The 22,903-nt window shown below is 37.5% G+C and overlaps 1 protein-coding gene across 1 annotated transcript in view; it reads left to right on the forward strand.

Moving 5' to 3' along the window:
* The window catches only part of DNAH1 (dynein axonemal heavy chain 1), a 163,992-nt gene that overhangs the window by 76,386 nt on the left and 64,703 nt on the right, over positions 1 to 22,903 (forward strand). The window contains exons 28-39 of the mRNA XM_070933699.1: positions 2,639 to 2,827; positions 3,785 to 3,890; positions 7,174 to 7,287; positions 9,096 to 9,245; positions 9,546 to 9,632; positions 11,547 to 11,733; positions 13,000 to 13,091; positions 13,607 to 13,761; positions 15,229 to 15,406; positions 16,341 to 16,535; positions 17,625 to 17,744; positions 22,307 to 22,465. Coding sequence (XP_070789800.1) covers positions 2,639 to 2,827; positions 3,785 to 3,890; positions 7,174 to 7,287; positions 9,096 to 9,245; positions 9,546 to 9,632; positions 11,547 to 11,733; positions 13,000 to 13,091; positions 13,607 to 13,761; positions 15,229 to 15,406; positions 16,341 to 16,535; positions 17,625 to 17,744; positions 22,307 to 22,465 — 1,732 coding nt within the window. The remainder of the gene's footprint in view (positions 1 to 2,638; positions 2,828 to 3,784; positions 3,891 to 7,173; positions 7,288 to 9,095; positions 9,246 to 9,545; positions 9,633 to 11,546; positions 11,734 to 12,999; positions 13,092 to 13,606; positions 13,762 to 15,228; positions 15,407 to 16,340; positions 16,536 to 17,624; positions 17,745 to 22,306; positions 22,466 to 22,903) is intronic.

A 22,903-nucleotide genomic window follows, 5' to 3' on the forward strand; every position in this document is an offset into this window, starting at 1 on the left:
TATGTGGCTGTTGATACATTAGTTGTGGCAAAAATGTACTAACTGGCTTGTTGCCCAAACCTGACACCAGTTCATCCATGTTCAGCTCAGCACCACCCTTGTGGGAGGTCAGTTTCTGGTAGCATCAACAACGTAGAACAGATTCACTGCCAAGCTGTGTTTTGTCTGCAATATCCTAATCTAGATGAGCTGTCTCTTATGAGTTGTCTGCCAAATCAAACTGAAAAGTTGAACTAAGGATTATGTGTCCAGAAACCGGTGATTTACTGATGAGCCTAGATGTGAAGCTTAACGGCATACTGTTTAAAAAGTAATAAAAAATTGATTGCAGTCAAATGTGCTGTGGAAGATGATAGCAGGATGTGTTCAGAATTTCAAAGAAGTAGGAAGCCTGAAAAAGCAGATGAGGCTAATGTGAATATACAACTGAGGAAGATAAGTTCAGCACAGAAAACAATTAATAGGGTTATGAAATGGGCACAAAGCTCTTCATGACATGGGTCCAGGTTACTTGAGAGACCATCTCATTCCAATGGGATTGGCCCGTACTACCGGTGCCGGCAGAGGAGGCATGCTACGGGTCCCATCAGCTCGATTATTCTGCCTGGTGGGGCCCAAGAAGAGGGCCTTTTCTGCTGTTTTACCTACCCTTTGGAACATCTTGCCCCCAAATGTGAGGTTGGCTCCAACTCTCCTATCTTTTTGTAAGGGCCTAAAGACATGGTTATGCCAGTTGGCTTGGGGCCCTAGTGAGGGAGAGGAGGAGAACAGCGCAATGGAGGTGGTTGGCTGAGTAATAACAGATCCCATCTCTCTCCCACTCTGCCCCAGCCCTCCCCATGTGTCCTTGGTTTTAATGTCCGATTTTAACTTGTTACATTTTAACTATATAGCTGTAAGCTGCCCAGAGTTATCCTATAGTAAAATGGGTGGCCAATACATTTTATACATAAAATAAATAAATAAATAAATAAATATGAAAAAATCCAGCTTCTTTACTGTTCTGCAGTACTCATCTGATTTTGCAGACCAGGTTTATTAATCCTTAGTTAAGGTATGAAAGCCTTCAAAATTTCTATGCTGGAAATGTATAATGCTGGAAATAAAGTTAATTATTTACAGTATTTTAATCTCATGCTTCAGACAATTCTGTCTCTCAAAGCACCTCACATCAATTAATAAAAGAGAGACAGGCTCCACTATCAGGTTTTCAAAGTAAAAAAAAAGACACATAAGGGAAGAAGAATATTGGGAGTTAGGGAGTTTAAGGCCAAAACAATATAATATGCTATAAACTGGCATTTCTATCCAATTTTGATCAGACCAATCTTTCCCTGATGGTGTTCTTGCACACATCCAGCCAGAATTGATTACACTTGTTTCTTTCCTCAATGGACAGGGCCAGAGTGCCCTTTCTCTTTGCTTCAGTAATCTCACAGCAATGGAATATTGCTTTTTCTTCTTTTTTTCCTGACAATCTAGGAAAAGTTTGTGATGCAAGAATCACTTGAGGTTAATCAGTTCATCCCACAGTCATATGGAATCTAGAATATCTCAACATGCCTGTTATAGTTAAAAGTTGTGTACAATTAAGATTTATATAAGTACATAAAAAGGAAATTAGCCTTTCCTGCTAAAAGCTATTACACAAATGCAAACCAATGCTAAGATAGATTTCTTTAATTATGATAATGTAGCATCCATATTTGTGCAAAAAAGGGGCTTGTATCTTTTGTAAGTTGAACAGGATATGGTCATTGAGTTGTCAGTAATGGTAGTAGAGGCAATTTAAGCAAGTGGTCTATTGTGGATAATATGGAATGATGGAAATGCCTAATTAATTCAGAATAGTTAAAACACTCTTTGTGGGGGTGGGAGTGGCGAATAGCATAGACTGTGGGTATTGTTTCAAAACAGTCTTATGCTTGAAGATTGGCATCAGCATTGATTATTACTACTTGGGAGGAGGGTCAAATGGATTTCTGAAATGCTAATTGTTCTCAAGGGATCAGTTGAATCATGTCTAACCTCATTCAGCTCTAACTGATCATCAAATTAAGAGTCAGAAAGAATCAGAGAAGATTTTCAGCCCTTTTAGTATTTTTTTTCATGAAATAATTGTATTCATTTTAGTAAAATAAAAGAGAACTCTTCTATATGTATCATCTTAGACTATGTTGCTATTTACATATGAACCAGAAGTGGGTTTCAGCAGGTTCTGACCAGTTCTGGAGAACCGATAGTGGAAATTCTGAGTAGTTCGGAGAACCGGTAGTAAACATTCTGACTGGCCCCCGCCCCCATCTATTCTCTATCTCCCAATTTCCAGCTGATCGGGAGGAAATGGGGATTTTGCAGTAACCTTCCCCTGGAATGGGGTGGAAATGGAGATTTTACAGTATCCTTCTCCTGCCACGCCCACCAAGCCATGCCATACCCACCAAGCCACACCTACAGAACCAGTAGTAAAAAATTTTGAAACCTACCACTGATATGAACGATTTCAAATAGCAATTGTACAGTATAAACATATAAGGTGGTTCTTCAGAATGCTGGTTTATGAATAATACATGATTCAGTCTAGAAAATGTAAAAGGATACTTTCAGAATTCTGAAAATGATTTAATTCCTATTATAGATGCTACCTGACCCTAACTGGAGCCTTGCATTTGAAATTTGGAGGTGCTCCTGCAGGACCAGCTGGAACAGGCAAAACAGAGACAACTAAGGATCTGGGAAAAGCTTTAGCTATACAGACGGTTGTCTTTAATTGCTCCGATCAGCTTGACTTTATGGCAATGGGAAAATTCCTGAAAGGACTAGCCAGGTACCAAAGCACAGTACTGTAGCCATGTAAAGAAATATGCCTGAATTAGAATAGAGCTATATCAAATGAGGAGCGGAAGAGAGTATGCACGTGTTCAGAATAAATGACAGTTTATCTAATACCACTCTCCTTTTTTTGTTGTTGTTGTTATCAAGGAGAAGTGTTAACATACTTGGCCTAAAGTATTGAGAATTGGCTAAATTTCAGTGTACAAGATTAATTTACTTATTTATTAAATGTATAAACTGCTCCAATATGTATAGTTCTGAGTAGTTATGACCACAAAACCATACAAAATGGAAACCCAGTATAATCCAAAAGAAAAATCAGAGAAACTCCACAATCAGATAATCAAACTTCCCACAAAAGGTCTATTATTCATTGTAACACAAGGCTTGAGATATTTATTTATTTATTTTTATTTATTTAAATTTCTATACCGCCCTACTCGCGAAGGACTCAGGGCGGTGAACAGCCAGAAGATAGAAAGATAGAGATAGAGCCATGTTTTAAGGCTGAAGGTGATATAAATCTCAGGTGAAACTGTATATTGTCTTTTGAACTACAATAAAGTAGGGTATTCATGAAACGGAAATTTTATTTTGCTTTGAACAAGCTTGAAACAAAATCCTACATCCCAGAAATTCCATTAATCTGTTTTGTATTTGTTGCAATTCAATATTAAAACAGTGTCCCAGCACTGCAACATCAGATTTTAGAAGTTACTTCTCAGTTTTATCTATGAGTTGAGCACTGACACAAAATAAATAAGGAATCTATGAGTACTGTGCTTAGTGCGTATTTCACATATGAACCTTCTTGCAAAATGTCCTAATAAGAAAATTAAAATATTGGTTTAGTCATTTTTCTTTGCTGATATCTTTTGATTTTTAAGACTGATTGCATTAGTAATAATTACTATGGATATCTGGTATTCTCTTCTATTTATACACTTAGCTCTGGAGCCTGGGCTTGCTTTGATGAATTCAATCGCATTGACATTGAAGTGTTGTCTGTAGTTGCCCAGCAGATCACAACTATTCAAAAGGCCCAGCAACAGCGAGTAAGTCAGGATGTCTTCATAATATCTTTTTTTTTTATTATTTTCAACTAGTTTTCATCTTGAGTCAACATGAATGCACGCTAATGTATTTGGGGGCTTTTTAGGAGTAACAATTTAGCTGTCTAAATGCAAAAAAAAATGCTACCTAGGCATGCATCTCAATGTATACCCAGCAGATTGCTACAGCAATTGCAAATATCTGTCTGTCTATCCATCCATCCATCCATCCTCAAAGAGTACTCTAGTGACTGACTGAAACATCTGTTAACATCTGGCAAAGTCATAAACAAATTACCTAGGATTGCCTACTTCATATACTGATATACCGTATTTTCTGGCGTATAAGACGACTTTTTAACACATGAAAATCTTCTCAAAAGTCGGGGGTCGTCTTATACAGGTGTCGTTCACTTGTAACCAGGCAGACCAGCCTGAAAGGCTCTGATGAGCCTTAAACGGCTCTGGCGATCCAAGCTCTGATGATCCCAGCTTTGCCTGCTAATCAGGAAACTCAGCTGGGATGCCAGACCCATGTAAAAGGAAAAAACTTTTTTCCTTTTACGTGGCTCTGCAAGCTCTGACGATCCCAGCTGAGTTGCCTGCTAATCAGGCTACTCAGCTGGGATAACCAGAGCCCTGTAAAAGGAAAAAAAATTTCCCCCTCCAGCTTGCTTACCTTAGCTGCTAATCGCAACGCTTGCCTTGCTTCGCTTGCCTGAATCCATTCCATCAGCAAGCCACTCCCTGCCTGCAATCAAGCAGGCAGGAGTTGTGGACTTCAACTCCCAGAATTCCTCAGCCAGCAAAACAAAGCTGGCTGAGGAATTCTGGGAGTTGAAGTCTACAAGTCTTAAAGTTGCCAAGGTTGGAGACCCCTGTTCTATTGGGTAAGTTTTTTTCCCCTTTGGGAGCTTTAAAAAAAATAGTTAATTGGGGTTTTTTTTAGTTGTTCTTTTTTAGACCTAGCCATTTAAAGTTTAGGAAGTTTTAAATTTAGTTTTCATATAAAAATAAAAATAAAATAATATTTGTGCAGCTTTCTGAGATTTAGTGTGTTTCTGTAGTGTTTGACTCTAACTACACAAACACACAAAATCTCACAAAGCTGTATGTTGAATTTTGTGTGTGTAAAGTGTGAAAGTTGTTTTTTTGGGCTTTTTGTGGCTATGTGAGGTTCCTGCTTGTTGCAGGGGCTATTTTGGGTCTAGCACAGCTGCTTTTACATTGTGGGTAAGCCAGTTGTGTTGTGTTGTGTGTGTGTAAAGTGTGAAAGTTGTTTTTTTGGGGCTTTTTGTGGCTGTGTGAGGTTCCTGCTTGTTGCAGGGGCCATTTTGGGTCTAGCACAGCTGCTTTTACATTGTGGGTGAGCCTGTTATGTTGTGTTGTGTTGTGTAAAGTGTGAAAGTTGTTTTTTTGGGCTTTTTGTGGCTGTGTGAGGTTCCTGCTTGTTGCAGGGGCCATTTTGGGTCTGGCACAGCTGCTTTTACGTTGTGGGTGAGCCAGTTGATGTTTTTTAATTTTTATTTGGTGTGCGTTGGAAGAAGGGTAGTCTTATACGGTGAGTATAGCCCAAACCCTATATTTTAACAGGAAAAGTCGGGGATCATCTTACACGCCCAGTCGTCTTATACGCTGGAAAATTTATTTATTTATTTATTTATTATTCAAATTTCTATACCGCCCTTCTCCTTTCGGACTCAGGGCAGTGAACAGCCAAGATAAAAACATCTATACATAACATCACAGTTAAAAATAAAGTTAAAATAATTTATAAATTTGGCCCATAATTTAAAACTTGTCAATTAAAATCAATATTAAAATTTTAAAACTAACCCTAAAATCAAGACAGACCGGCTAACTGAAAAAAATAAGATTTTAGGGCCCGACGAAAAATCCGGAGGTCGGAGATTATTCGTATCTCTGGGGGTAGATTGTTCCATAGGGTAGGTGCCACCACAGAGAAGGCTCTCCTCCTGGGGGTCGTCAGCTGGCATTGTCTGGCCGACGGCACCCTGAGGAGGCCCTCTCTGTGGGAGCGAACCAGCCGGTGGGAGGCTATTGGTGGCAGAAGGCGGTCCCGTAAGTACCCTGGCCCTAAGCCATGGAGCGCTTTAAAGGTGATCACCAACACCTTGAAGCGCACCCGGAAGTCCACCGGAAGCCAATGCAGCTCGCGCAGGAGAGGAGTCACATGGGAGCGCCCCGTCGCTCCCATAATCCCCCCCGCAGCCGCATTCTGCACCAGTTGGAGCCTCCGGGTGTACCCCAAGGGGAGCCCCATGTAGAGAGCATTACAATAGTCCAGACGAGAAGTGACGAGTGCTTGAGTGACCGTGCGTAGGGAGTCCCGGTCCAGAAAGGGGCGCAACTGGCGTATCAGGCGAACCTGACAAAAAGCCCCCCTAGCCACGGCTGTCATATGCCCTTCTAAAGACAGCTGCGCATCCAGGAGGACACCCAAGTTGCGGGCCCTCTCCGTGGGGGCCAATGATATGGTAATACTCGTTAGTTAAGTCTTTTTTTTTTTTAATTTGATTTATATGCCGCCCTTCTCCGGAGACTCAGGGTGGCTTACAATACATTAAGCAATAGCCTTCATACTTTTGTATATTTATACAAAGTCAGCTTATTGCCCCCACAAACTGGGTCCTCATTTAACCTACCTTAGAAAGGATGGAAGGCTGAGTCAACCTTGAGCCTGGTAAGATTCGAACCTGCAGTAATTGCAGGCAGCTGTGTTAATAACAGGGTGCTTTAAACCACTGTACTACCAAGGCTCCTTGGTATATTATATTGTTTATTCTCAGATATTTATCACAACTGAGATTCTTAACTGCTGTTTATCATTAGAATTACAATGATTTTTTTAAATTTAAAATTCTAAACTGGACAACTTTTTGAGTTTGACTTATCTTATAATTGTTCAGTCCAGGGTGAAATTCAGCAGGTTCTGACAGGTTCTGTAGCAGAAATTTTGAGTAGTTCGGAGAACCATCAAATACCATCTCTGGCTGGCCCCAGAGTGGGATGGGAATGGAGATTTTGCAATATCGTTCCCCCCAGGAGTGGGGAGGGAATGAAGATTTTGCAATATCGTTCCCCTGCCATGCCCACCAAGCCATGCCCACAGAACCGGTAGTAAAAAAATTTGGATTTCACCACTGGTTCAGTCACTATGTGAAATCTGTAAAATGGTGAGGAAGATGTTATAGCCAGAATTTGAAATGGAATTTGAAGATGCATTTTTGAATATCCAATTGTTCACTATTTTTATTGCCTACAGGTGGATCGCTTCATATTTGAAGGAGCTGAGATCCCACTAGTTCCATCTTGTGCAGTCTTCATCACAATGAACCCTGGCTATGCTGGACGCACTGAATTACCTGATAATTTAAAGGTAATGATGCTGAATGTTACAAAAACACTACATACATTGACCTCATTTGAATTTAAACCTCTTCCATTTTTATTGTGTGATCATTAGAAATTACTGGAGAATGGAGGGGCCATCAAAAACAGGCAACGTTGAGATATCTCCATTCAAGAGATCACTAACAAAGTGTGGCAAGAAACTAAAGGAAAATGCATTCAGTGTATGAGGACAAGTAAACTAACATTGACTTCTGACGAAACAAAAAATATGTGGATTGGTAGTTCCTAGATATGGCAATTGGGGGCTGTAGGAGCCTAAATGTGTTAGATTCTTTTTCCTGGATAGGGACAGTCTAGCAACAGTTCACAAAATCTCTGCTTCACATTTAGATTACTGTAATGGACTCTAGAGTCGGGAATGACTAGCACATATGTGCGAGGGGAACCTTTATCTTTACCTTTACCTTAATGCACTCTATGTTAAGCTATCTTAAACTTGATCCAGGAGGTGCAGATGATACAGAATGTAGTGCCCAGGTTGCTGAATGGTATATTATCCCTTTTGCTAAAACAAAAATGACTTTGGCAGCTAAATAGTATCAAGCAAATGGTTTCGTTTTGACATACAGTATGAGGTCCTAAACTACTTGGAACAAGGATAGTTGGTAGATCACCCTCACTTTTAGAGACACAGGTAGATTACTAATCTTGTTTCATTTTATGTCACCTTTATTTTAATTTAAACTCAAGGGGGTGGTCAGATCAAATCTTCCTCCTCCTATTTTCTCCACAACAATATTCCTGAATCACTGCATATTTCTATAAACTTTATAGAATTGACATAGAAAGATATGCTGGGAAAGTGTTGCCTTTTTTAGTAAGAAACATATAAAAGCTAACATGCAATATACAAAATATTGACACTGGATTCTTTCATAGAATCACTATAGTTTACAATATCTGACCACAAATATAAATTAGATCTAGAGATATGCTGTCACTCACCTGAATAAAAGACAGAGAAGATAAATGTGAAACTTCTTAACAAAAAATATGTGCCACATTCTTCAAATTAGTGGAATGGTATTGGAAGGTAGGCAAATGTGACATCAATTTTTTAAAAAGGACTAAGGAATAAAAAGAGAACATATTGTTCAGTTGGCTTAATGTCCCTAGGAAAGGGATTGGAAACAAACCTTACAATCACATACTATTCCAGTTACCTTGGTTAAAAAAAGAATATGATCAAGATTAAAAAAGCAAAGAAGACGGCAGTGAAAATTATCAGGAGTTTAACAATCTTCCCTACAAAGAAAAATTAGAATTTCTGGGATTTCATCAGCTAAAAATGTAGGAAGACGTAAATAAGCATACAGTAGAAGATAATGAAGAAAATAAGACAGGGGAGTTTTTCCTCATCTCTCAAAACACTAGGATTGGGTCATTAAATGAAGATGAGGGAAGGAGACTTAGAACAGACAAAAGAAAACACTTCTTATAGTAAATAATCTGTGAAATTCATTATTATAAAATGTAGCACAGGACACTTATTTCATCAGCTTTAAATGGGAATAGTATTGATTTAAAAGAAGAAGACAATGCTATCAAGGACTATTAATTTTGAAACTCCACGGAACCTTTGGACTGGCGGCAACATGCCTTCAGATACCAACTGCAGGAAAATAAGATCTCCGCCTCTTCTAAGCACTCTAGAGACTTCATTGGCTACCATGAGAAAGAAAATGCTGACTATTGTGATCCAGCAGGGCTATTTTTTAAATATTCTTAAGGGTTATGGTATCATTCCCACTATCATTAATTTATATATTCCAGGCTCTTTTTCGTCCGGTGGCCATGATGGTTCCAGATTATTCCATGATTGCTGAGATTTCTCTGTATTCTTTTGGGTTCAATGAGGCCAAAGTTTTGGCAAAGAAGATCACTACCACTTTCAAACTGTCTTCTGAACAACTCAGTTCTCAGGTAAATATGCATTTCCATCAATTTGGTAATTCATTCCTGAATGAGGAAGACATGGGAACTATCTGTTTCTTTGATCTTTTGACATTGCTCATACACAAACATTAAAACATGAGATTTGCTTTGAACAAGTATGTACTACTTTTTTTCTTTAGAAAGATGATTCAACTGCAGCTGAGGTAGGAGGTTCTTATACAAATAGCTTTTCTAGACTTAACTAAACAGATAATTACCTTTCCAATACAGTTCATGCTTTCACAGTTTGTCATTTTTCATATATATATATATATATATATACCATAGGATCATTATGATTTTGGAATGAGAGCTGTGAAGACTGTTATTTCAGCAGCTGGCAATCTCAAAAGAGAAAATCCAACCATGAATGAGGCAAGTTCTTCTTGACAATATTTCAGTGTTAGTAGGATGTCTCTTTGTACTGTGGAGAATGACCTTTGAAATAATTAAAACATAGTTAAATACCACTTCCCCTTTTATGTCTGAAAGTTGTTAAAGTATTTAGATTTCCTTTTCATTTTAACATTATATTTTAATTTCTGTTCCTGAGGAAAAACTCAGAGCAGCTAACATCAAACAAATAGAGCAATTAAACAAATAATACTATTAAATTAAGATTAACATTTAAATAATGTAAATAATAGTTTGGAAGCATAATAGTAATTTAGCATTTTAAAACATTTATTCATTTAATTAAGTTTTATCCTATCTTATATTCAGTTGAATGTTCAAAGAGGTTAACAGCAGCAAAAGCATAAACTTAATTACAGATAGCCGTTGACTTAAGGCCATCGTTGAACCTGGAATTTAAGTTGTAAGTCATTGCAATTATTAAGTGTTTATTAAGTCTAGGTGACCATCTCACTCAGAACTGCAATCCCAGCTTTCCTTGTTGCAACCATTAAGCGACTGTGTGGGTCATTAAGCAGATGGAATGAAAGAATTGCTTATCAAAGGGAGGCAGGCAGTTCCCTCCATATCCAGAAGGAAACTGCAGTGGTGGGCAGTCCAGTGCCGCAGTTCCTATAGGAGATATCTTGTGCCTGATAGCTCCCCTTCCCTCTGTGGACAGAAGAGAATTCTGTCATGATATCCAAACAGGATTTCGGTATGAAACATTTACAGCATGGGGCATTTGGTGCCAGCCCCCAGAAATGACAGGGAGTCCTCTCATTTCTGGGGACCAGTTGCAAACACCCCATGCTGCAAATGCCCTGTGCCAAATGCCCTGTGCCAAATGCTTAGATTTCAGGAGGGACCTTTTTCATCCAACCTCCTTGACAAGAAAAGTGTTGCCTCAGTTAATTTCATTCTCTCTCTACCAAGTACCAAATCGCTCTCAAGGAAGCTGGGTGAAAAAGTTCATCCCCAAAGCCAAGCGGGATGTCCCACTTGGATTTTGTGGCAGAACATTTTCAGCGAGCCCCTAGGAACTAGAAAGAGTCCTTTAGGCAGGCAGCGGTGCCTTGTGACTTTTCCTGCTGTTTTCCCTGTGGCAGAGAACATTGCATGTGGTGACTGAATGATTGTGGAGTACTTGGCAGCCCACCGTAAATGTGACGAGGTTGCAAAATGCTCAGATTGCAACCATTTCATTGCAGGGGTAACTGCAATGGCCATAAGTTCAGCTTTGTAAACCCCTTTTTAATTTCGAATGGTGGCTGAATGATTGATCATTAAGCGAGGACTACATGTAATGATTAATAATTAAAATATTAAGAGTTGACAACACCTAGCTGATTAAGGGAAGACTTGAAAAATATGGGTTATATTGACATTTGCATTCACAAAGATGATCTATAATAGAGTCAGTAGGTCTTATTTCTGAATAAGTATTGTATAAACATGTATAAGTAAGTAATCTTCTCTTTTACTTTACAATACCTTTTGACTTTATTCCAGTGAGGTAGAAGGCTTCATAGGAGGCTTCATATTATAGCAGTGTGCATATAGCACAAATTATTTCATTGCATCTGACTCTTGTAAAATGTATTTCTTATAATTTTCATTGATGAGATAATAATAAATTAAAATTATTTCAAAATATTCATTTCCTTTCTATACATAGAGTAATTTTCATCTGTATATGATATTGGAATTAGATATAAAATAGAACAGATCCATTAGAGCAGAACCATTCTTACTACTTCTGCTTACCATCCAAATGGAAAAAAATAAGTGTTTTGTAAAATACTTTTCATATCATTAATATTTAGCCATTGAGGGCAAAGCTGATCATGCTCATAGGAACATAATTTCCTAATATTTTGTTTTAATGGTTTCTAGGAAATGATTTGCTTAAGGGCTATCAAAGATGTCAATGTTCCTAAATTCCTGCAAGATGATCTCAAGCTGTTCAATGGTATAATTTCTGACCTATTTCCCATGATCAAAGAAGAAACTATTGACTATGGCATTTTGGAAGAAGCAATTCACAAATGCTGCCTAAAAGACAATTTGAAAGATGTTGATGGTATGCAAAACATATGCTATCTATTTTTTTCACCATACGTTGTATTACTCTCACATTTAAAAATATTGCCATTCTTGCTACATAACAGAAAAGCATTGCAGTCGCAGGAGGGTTGGGTAATTTGTCATCCCACACAGTCTATAATTCAAGTTTCCTGCCTCAGCTCATACATCAATTTGTGAGAATAATATTGTTAATGCTCACATGAGCAAGCTATGTAAAATATTTTGCCTTGATTTCAGTGGAAAAGTTTATCTTACTATTCCAAAAAGAATATAAATTAAAATTGTCTATCTATGAGCAATTAGTACTTTATTCTGCATCTCAGAGGCTCCTAAATTTTTGGGTAGAAAATTGATCAAGGTACAGTAAGTTCAACTGAGAGCCAGGTTAAGTGTAGTGGTTAAGGCATCAGGCTAGAAATTGAGAGAGTATGAGTTCTAGTCCTGCCTTTGGCATAAAGCCAGCTGAGTGACCCTGGGCCAGTCATTCTCTCTGAGCCCTAGGAAGGAGGCAATGGTAAACCACTTCAGAAATACCTTGTCAAAGAAACTTGCAGAGATTTGTCCAGGCAGTCTCTGACAATCAGACACAATTGAACAAGGAAAAAAAAGCTCTTATGCAGAATATGTGATACAGAGTGAGGAAAATATCATTTATCTAAAGAAAAGAAAAAGGAAAACATAAATAAATCCAATTCCCCTCTCTCCAGATTTCATTTGAGATCCAGATTCTTTATATTTTCAAAAGAGTTGGATAAAATACTGAAGAGTAAGAGCAATAGGGTACAATTAGAACTTGATGTTGTTTTTTTACTGTGAATCTATGTAGCATTTGCTATAACAATCTTCAGCCAAGAGCCAGATACTTTCAACTAATAATATAAATGATAAATTATTAACATGTCAGTGCATTCAAAGAAGAGCAAATAATATTTTTGATAATAAAAACACTGATGGTGGTGGGCAAGTTGCCAAGTATATTTTCTTAGAAAGAGAATTCCACATGCAAGAAGCTTTTAAAAAGCTCATTGATAGAAACATTTACATACCCTATCATGTCTTGGTATCTAAGCCAAAACTGCTAAAGAATTAAGTAAGCATGCTGCTGACATCTCATGTCCTATCCTGTGAGCACAGAGGTTTCCTATGTAGGTCACCCAAATTCACAGCAGGCTTTCCAAGGCATTGCTGCCTGAATTCACAGCTCTGCAGCCAGTAAAAGCCACCAGGAGGCATTTCTGGTCTGAATCTTATTTTGCTCCAGGTTTCATCACCAAGTGTATTCAGCTGTATGAAACAACCGTGGTACGGCATGGCCTCATGCTGGTGGGGCCCACAGGCTCTGGAAAAACAAAGGTAAGCATTGCTGAAGACGCGTTGCGATAGAACAAGAAAGGGAACTAACTCTAAAAATTTCCTCCAGTACTATCAATTTCATTTGCTTAATCCTCTCTTGCCAAATACAGTAGCAGCCTCTATAGGAGAGCTTTGAAATAAACAGGCTAGGATTAAAGGGCTAAATTGAATCTACATGTTGTTTGGAAGAGCCTCATTAAGGTGAGTATGGCTGACTTTGAGCCTCCAGAGCATTAGCAAGATTTTGACACCATATTCTTGGCCAGTATGTCATTGACATTCAGAAATGTGGGATCACTCTCTTTTTTCTATTTTTTTTCTGATCGTGTCTGCCTTTTATAAATCTTAATTGTTATTATAAATTATAAATTGTAAATCTTAATTGTGCCAAAACCTTGGATAAAATCCTGCATTACTACTTTATATTGTTGAAGATCCATGGTGAATTTGGGCTACTGTCCTAGTCTTGAAAGAGATGCTTATGATGCTTCCTTCTATTATACATTTTTCTTCAGTGTTATAAAGTTTTGGCAGCTGCGATGACATCTTTGAAAGGTCGGCCTTCAGTCAGTGGTGGAAATTATGAAGCTGTCAATTACTTTATACTGAATCCTAAATCTATAACTATGGGCCAGCTGTATGGAGAGTTTGACTTGTTAACTCATGAATGGTAAAAGACAAAACTTTTCTTTCTCTTTTCTGCATTAATTGGATTTTGTATTTCTTCTTTCCAGGAATTAAACTTAATGGAAACTTAAGAAAACTTTTTGAAAATTTCTAAAAAATTTAACTGCAAAAGATTCAGGCTTGATCCAGGGAAAGTTAAGCATCTGATTTATTTTCTGCCAATATTCATATGACTTTGAATATTTAACTTTGATTGGATCACACCTTTTCTTTTGAGCTTTCAACATTTTTGTGTATATATTTAATGAAATAGTCCTTTCATAATAGTGCTGCTGTGGTTGAGTCATTCTGAGCCTGAACAAGGCCATCTTCCTTTTTAAAAAATGAATTAAGTCACTTTGTGAGATAATCATTATTTGAGAAACAGCAAAAATGTGATTAATCAGTCACTAATGTAATGTAGCCATTTTGGTATAAAATCCATCTCTTCATTTTTCATTAGCTATCATTTTTAATCTAAATAGACAAAAGCAAAAGCATTTGGGAAAATCCTATCTACTCCCAACCCCACCCTTCACAGTCATCTTTTCACTCTTTGAGTTAAAGGTTTCCTGGTACATAACGTGAAACAAATTCTGTGGATTACTGTATTTATTGTACAAGTATGTGCAGTATACTTTACGTAGTATATTGGAGAGCTTCTTGTTCATGAATGAGACAATAAGGATATTTATATGCTGGAACATCAATTTTATTGCTCCTCTTTTACTTACTGTATCAAAGGTATATTTCTGTTACCAAACATGTAACCCTATGCAGATATGAAAAGCAATAGAAGTAACTCAACATGAAGCTGTGCTGAGTTTTTATATCTTTACTCGGAAGCTTCTTAGATATAGGCACATTTACTCATATTTACTCAAGTTTTTCATTAGCAAATTGTGGTTGAGTGTGTGGACTACTGTAGTTTACAGTATAGTTTTTGCCTAAAGGTTGATATATAGATCCGTCTGAATGACCCCAAAAAAAAAAAAAAATTACAACAGCCATAAAAGCTTCTTCACAGGCATAAAACCATCTGCTCTCTCCAGCTGGCTTCAGAAGATTTTATTTTTTAAAAAAAAATTGTAAAAAGAGACTTGAATATACTCAATATCTAAATAAACAGAGATGAATAATAATTATAACAGTTTACACTGACTGAGATAAAATGTTGGCCTAAATCCAGTAGCCTTTGGGGCTTGATACATGTTTTTATATACAGGTATATAAAAACCTGATGTCTTGTACCACAGGTATATTTTATGTACCTGATACTACAAAGTTAGCAAATGGGAAACTTCATTCTTAAAGAAAGTTTCCTTCTCCAGCACAACTTCCCACCCTCCTCTTTGACTTCTGGCATCTTCAAATCTCTTAATAAGATATATAATGCTTTTATAAAATATATCAGATTCAAAGAGAGTGTGCAACTGTTAAGACTTGGGTATATCTCTCTCTAATTTCATAGGACAGATGGGATCCTCCCTGCTCTCATTCGGGTAGGAACTGTAGCCACTGATAAAAAAAAGAAATGGTACATGTTTGATGGCCCTGTGGATGCGGTTTGGATTGAAAATATGAACACTGTGCTGGATGACAACAAGAAACTCTGCCTTAGTTCTGGTGAAATAATTAAACTAACAGAGGTATTTTCTCTCTCTCTTTTTGTTTCATTACACAGCCTCAATATTCATTCATGTCCATTCATAAACAGATTCCAATTCATTCATATGTTTAGTTTTTAAAAAGGGTCCCTCACAGTGAAAAGAGATAAATAGAGAGATAGATAAGCACAGATATATGATTCAACAAGCAAGGTCATGATTGGAGGATTCTGAGAAAACATTCCTACTTTTTAATATATAAAAGATAACATTTTAAATATATACATACATACATACATACATACATACATACATACATACATATATATATGTGTGTGTGTGTGTGTGTGTGTGTGTGTGTGTGTGTGTATGTATATGTATATGTATGTTTTTCTTCTAGCCAGGTTTTCCCTACGTAGCCAAGGTTTTTTTGTAGCTCCAGCTACAAGTATATGTATATGTATATGTATATGTATATGTATATGTATATGTATATGTATATGTATATTTCTATTCATTTCTTTGATATGAATTTGTTACTCAACTTACTGCCAAGTATCAAAGATGCAAAACAAATTAAAAACAATGTAACTAAAGTACAGGTAGCAATATTAATATCCTAAATATGTAGGTCAAAAACATACATATAATATATAATATAACTAAAAGCAGTGTTTCTCATTAACTTCATTCATTATCCAAATAGGATTATTTCAACATTTCGGTTAAAAGAGCAAAATTAATTTGATTTTTGTAGAAGAAATCAAAGCTAGGACCACAACACTACTGTTTATGCCAAATGGTATTGGCCAATGCTATTTTTAATTAGCCCCTAATTACGGGTGCTTGAGGAATGTAGATAACTGAATTTAGGGAGCATTCCATTTTATAAACATAATCCCATCTGTGTAATTTCGATGTGCTTCTTTGACAAAAAGCTTGGGAAAATCTCTGCTATCTTGCCTCTCATTTCCAGGCAATGACCATGATGTTTGAAGTCCAGGATTTAGCAGTGGCCTCTCCGGCTACTGTGTCTCGATGTGGCATGGTATATCTGGAGCCCAGCATTTTAGGACTAAAACCATTTGTGCAATGCTGGCTAAAAAATATTCCAGAGATTATGAAGCCATTTTCAGAGCAGCTGGAGTCACTTTTCAACAGATTCCTAGAGGTAAACTATTGCTCAATCCTAATATTTTGATTCAGTACAAACCATGTAAGTGGGTTCAAGGTTTAGCCGGGGGTGGGGGGGAAGGGGGGCATTAGTCATGAACTTCTCACCCCTGATTACAGAAGTTTGAGAGCAGCTAGTAGGCAGTTGGCAGGAACTTTTGCAGGAGGTAACCTTCCTCATAATTCCAATTAATTTTAATTGGTACCATAATGGTAAAGTGTTCTACAGACTGAGCTTCTATGCACAATGGCATTTTCCCACCTTGAAAGGCCTGAGATAATGACTGCTGCATGTATGCTTCAGGGTTAATATCAGACTTTGGCATTTTTGAGTTCTTTTTTCACTTGTTTGTAATGTGAGTTGTAGGTTGGTGAGAATGCTAATTTTCATGCTTCCCTGCAATGTTTCTTGGGATATTAATATTAAAACAGTAACAGTGTTGTTTGGAAAGGCTCCACCTCCTAAGATGCACAAGAAAATATTTCTGGTCTTTATCCCCTTGTCATGCTAAATTCAGATTAATTTTTTTTCTTCCATTAACCTAGAAAAACAAATAGCTCTGAAACCTATATTTGCCATGTCAAGTCTATTCTTAGCAATTATTTCAATTCCTGAACATAGCCAAATTATATGTTACATTGGAGGTCAGTGTTTGGAGCCTCTAATATAATTTCATTTTTTGTAAAATTAGCTGCAACAAGAGCTTGACTTGGATTTTGACTGTAGTGTAAGTTTGGCAGTTTTAACTCTCTTTTTTTTTAATGTGTTCCATATCCTCAGTCCATCACAATCCACAGATGCCTGGCTGTGAATGCCCTGAACTGCAAAGAATGGATATTAATGTAAAAGATTTAAAATTCAATTGCACATGTTTTCACTCTTGTTAATATCAGTGTTAGTTACACCCAGCAAGGTTGTTCAGTCTCTGCTGGTGCCTGTTCTCTAGCTGAACTGAAGAGTATTAAAAAGTACTACTTAAAAAGCAGTGATTATAGAAGAGTTAGCTGCTAGAATAAAAGAGGAGGAAAACATAAAGGTTCAAGATAAATCTAAAAACAATTAACTCTGGGTCTTCCTTCATTTCAGGAATCTATCAGTTTTGTCAGAAATTCAGTGAAAGAAATAATTGCCTCCACTGATTCTAACTTGACAAAAAGCCTTCAAAAGTTATTGGACTGTTTTTTTCAACCCTTCATTCCCATCGAGGTAGGATTACATGATGCTCATATTCCCAATGGAAACACTGGAATGGAAAAAATAGATATAAAGGATAGTTGCATTATAATGCATTATTATAACAATTGTATGTATGTATGTATATGTGTATATGTATAGGTAGCTGGATTTTGAATCCCAGCTAATAATCGTATCATTAGGGGTCCTTGGGCAATGAACCCCTAGGATTTAACCTGCCTACCTACAACATGAACTAGGAGAGTCACACTAGCTCAGATGTTGCCCAGATTAACAAGGACCACACCACATGTTGGGGAATCAGGACAATCTGATGATAAGTGGGCTACTGGAACAAATCATATGTGGGCAACACAAGAAAAGCTGGAAATGATGAAATGTTACTACAACAGTAGACTTAATGAGAGGGAATATTTGAAATGTATGAGGGAATTATGTATGGATAAAGACCCATGTTCATACTAACTGAAAAACAGCTAGTTACCTAGTGTTTCAACATAATGAAGAGTAACCTGCTCTACAATTACATATTATATCCAAGACTTAAGAAGACATGGAAAAACAACTGAATGTGCAGCCAACACCTGAAGCTGCAATATCATTGCCACCCTCTTCATTACAGAGTGCAGCAGCTGATATGAGGTACAAGATGTGGATAAACTAGTTACAGTCAAGCCTTGAGACTAATTACCAAGACTCAGTGGAGAAGTACCATCAGAGAATACGGTAGTTGATGCCAATAGAGCCAATCTCTACTACCACTATAACTCAAACCAATGAACTGGTATACTCTACAGCTGCTTTAATCCTGGAGATGCTTAGCTACATGATCAAGAAGAACAGCCGTATATACTGCATTGGAAAATGGGGTTGGAGATTAAGATCAAAACAACTTGGAGAGAAGTGGATCTACAGAAGATGTGGAAATTAAGGATAAGACTTGGCTATTCAAAAAAATGCAAGCCTAAGAAAAGCAGTGGCTAGCATGCTAAGCAGATACACTAGAAAAGCAAAAGTCAAGAAGATGAATGCCATTCTCCAAAGAAACATCTAAGATGTACTCACAACTCTAGTACCACAATATAGTACAGGTAGTCCTTGTCTTATGACCATAGTGGAACTTGCCCATTATGGTTGCAGGTCATCTTGATTGTTAAATGAGATAACCATATGATTACCTCACTTAAAGGCTTTCACCCTTGCTCTCCCTAATAAGGATGTTAAGCAGACCATCGGGCGCTCAGGGGTGAGGCCCTGGGAATTGTTAAAGCCCTAACGTCTTAAAAAATTCTGTTAATTAAGAATAAATTTTAAAAAAACACCCCATCCTGGCTGACTACATAGCACAGCTCAAGCAATTGGCATTTCTTTTTGCAATAAAATAATTTCCCAATGGTCATTTTGTTGACACTTTATACAAGTTACTTGTTTAGATTGTACTGAATCTTTTCACAATTCCTCTCAAGCATTAATCTGTGTTGTTGCTTTTGTATGTTTCTTAATTCATCTGGAGATTCTAGTTCTTGTTCTGTTAAAGAAGCTCAAGAGACTGACAAAATTTAAATGTGGTCAGTGTTGAAGAAGCTTATTTTCAGTTAATAAAGCCTCAGTGTCCCCTCGGGCATTTCCTATTTGCAGTTTGTATAGAAGTTTTCCTTAAGCATTTTCACAACACAATTTTCTCTCACATACTTATCCCAAGGCCTCATCACAGCAACTGATCATGAAATGAAAGAGAAATTGGGAGGGGATGATGCTGCACAGTTTGAATGGTAACATGTACACATGTTGTTAGCTTCCTTTGTTAAATTTTGCCATTAATTAACATTTGTTATTGCTTCGATTCCCCCCCCACACACAAACACATACACACATTTTTCTTTCATATATTAATTGGAGCTCCAAAAGAGCTGTTTCATCATGCTTTCTCCTTGATCTGTTTCCTAGTATCCAGTTCTATCGTGCACCGAGAATCTAATCAAGGGTTTTCTCAACTGCGATCAATTTATAGCAGTTTCCACAAAGAGATAAGACTAGCTGTCTTAGCACAGAAAGATAAGGATATATAGATTGGATATACCTGCTTCAAGTGTTCTGGATCTTTCATAATATTTCTGCCAAGATCTTGGCCTTCTTTACCTGCCTAAGTATCTTCAGTTGGCCTCAGTATGTGAGAGTCTCAGAGTGGCAGAAGGAGTCAGGAACTATTGCTGAAATCAGCTTTCTGTGGATCAGATTATTATTTCCCTCCTCATCCTTTAATTATCACATTTTGTCCACGTTGCCTAAATTGTTGAGGAAACTATATCAACAACCATCAAGTTTTTCCGTTAAAAAAAACACTAATGATGGCCGTCAGAAACTTCTCCAGAAAGGAAAAAGATACTTATCTTATCAAAAGTCTAGCCAGGAAATGACTAAGATCTGGGTGATTCTGAGTGCCTCCCAATCCAAGAAAATTACATGCGTGCAGTCCAAGGAATCTCCCAAATTAGGTAGCAGTTCTGCCTGGAAGAATAAGACCATATCTAGAACTACTTAAGGAAGGTCCTGGGATCCAAGAGATCCTAACATCAACAAAATCTTACTAGGATTGAGCTGAAGACTGTACTTCAGTGGTGGGTTGCTCCCGGTTTGGTCCGTTTCTTGCGAACTGGTAGTAATGATAGCGGGAGGCTCCACCCACCCACCCAGATGTCATCATGGACGTTCTGCATATGTGCTCCCGTTATGAACTGGTAGTAAAGGTAAGTGGAACCGACCCCTGCTGTACTTCCCATGCAAAACCCCACAACCTCTAGACAAAAGAATCCGAATGGCCTCAGCTGATCAGCAAGGAGTAGACTTGTATAGCTGATTATATCTTTATAACGATGATCATTCCATGCTAGCAGATGATCTCACCCAGCAGTTTCATGTAGATAAATACTAATGGAGAGAGGCTAGAGTCCTATGAAATACCACAAATAGGGGTCTAGGACTAGATCTCTCCTGTTCACACCTCCTGGAATTCCACATCTCTTTGTGATAAATCACAGGAGTCTACGTCATCTAAATCTTGAATCACACAGCTGGATTGGTGATAATTGGGATTGCTTTTGTCTTTCAGGCTGCCCAAAAATCATTAGTACAGAAATCTTACAAAGCCACATATATTTATTTCTCTGTCCAATCTATATAACTACCTATCTACCCAAGAAACTTTTGGCAGCAAACAAATTAAAAAGAATTCCATTAAGCCTAAGAAAAGAAATATAATTATTTGAAAGCTCATTTAAACCACAAAACCAAACCAAATCCTGTACATCCATTCCAGAGTCCTCCCCCCATGCTAACATTGAACACTATGCCTGAAATTGGGATGTTAGCATGGCACCCTTCCTTCTTTTACTCATGATATAGAGCAGGGGTGTGAAAGTTGCGTCGTTATGGCAGCATCACCTAACATATCGGGATTTTTTCCCTTTGCTAAACTGGGTGGGGGCGGGACCAGTGTGTGACGCAATCAGCCCACGGGCCACAAATTTGACACCCTTGATGTAGAGGAATCATTATCGGCAGCATCTGTGGTTGTAGTGTTTAAGTGTTCCTTATCTTTTTATTGTAAAGGTTTAAGCAATTTTTTATTTATGGATTTATCTTCTGTCCATTTCAGCGATTCATGTTCCAATTATACAATATTCCTGTCATCCAACTATTTTTAAAAGGTCTGACTAACATTTCTGTATCACCCTCACCAGTATTTCCTTTTTGAAGCTTTTTTGTATTTTTTACCTGCAAGGGGGAAACTCACCATTTATGATCATTCATTGAAATAAGGTTGTCAGGGTCAGGGCCAGGGATGCTTTGCGAGTTTACAAGAGTGGCATTTTACCTAATTTTTTACTTTCTATCAAAGGTATTTCTGGATTTCATTTGAATGAGGAAATTATATTGCCAACTTTTTCCTACTTTGACAACTCATTAGAATAGGTATTCAATTCTTTAGACATGCTGAAGACCTTGGCATTTTCTGTTGAGGAATTTTAGAAAACACAAGGTGTGCTGGGAGTACCTAAACCTCTTCACAAAGAATTTCCCATTGCTAAGTAGCCCCTTTTTGACTATATATTGTCAAAGGAACATATTACTGTTGTTTATACAGTAGATATGCAATCTCAACTGTTAATTCAGCACTTCTGCTTGCTATTTAAATAATTTGGACAGAGGGCAATTATTCACTATAGATAATAGTATCAAAAGTCACCAAGAGATTCAGGAGAACAAGCAGGACCATACTTTCATCTATTTTCTAGCATGGGTTTATCAACTAAGATGTCAAAGCAGTTTTAGTAACCTTCCAGCCATAAATCCAACTGAAATGGCTCCAGATTATGATCATAAATGTTCATTAATTTAATGTTCATTTTAATTGTATGTCTATTTAAGATTGCTTAAAAAAAATTAGGCACAGAAGTATTTACTTGAGTAGCAAGGTAAATGGATAGAAATGGAATACGTTAATAAATCAAACATAAATACTGAATATTTGAGAAGTTTTAGAAATAAGTGTATTTTGTTAATTGATTCTTCAGGGAATGAAAAAAATGCCTCCAGAGAAGACAGCCCGTATTGGTGAACTGATAGAATCCTGGTTTATATTTGCTTTGATCTGGAGTGTTGGTGCAACTGGAGATGTCCAAAGTCGAATCGCCTTCAGTAATTGGTTAAGAAAGAAGATGTCAGATGAGAAGGCAAGTTAATGGGAAAGGGATATCATCAGTTCATAATGGCACCTTCACAGATTCCTTTTTTTGAACCACCAATAACCAGTTTGACCCAAACTCAATATTATAATTGTTTGTTTGTTTAAATTGGCTGCCCAACTGCAGTGGACTCTGGGCAGCATATAAAACTAGAAAAGTTGTAAAGACAGCTAAAATACTGCATTGGTTGTCAGTTTGCTTCCGAGTGCAATTCAAGATGTTAGTTATCACCTTTAAAGTCCTGCATGGCATGGGTCCAGGCTATGCTTCAGGAACTTCTTGAGGAACTTCTCACCCTGATGGGACTGGCCCACCCCACCTGTGCTAGCAGAGGGAGTGTACTGCAGATCCCATCAGCCAAGGAATTTCAGTTAATATGATCCAGGAGAAGAGCCTTCTCTGCCATGGCTCCTACCAGTGGTGGGT

This window comes from Pituophis catenifer, unplaced genomic scaffold (genome assembly GCF_029215685.1).
Source record: "Pituophis catenifer annectens isolate HBS135680 unplaced genomic scaffold, rPitCat1.0.hap2 SCAF_2, whole genome shotgun sequence".
Lineage (NCBI taxonomy): Eukaryota > Metazoa > Chordata > Lepidosauria > Squamata > Colubridae > Pituophis > Pituophis catenifer.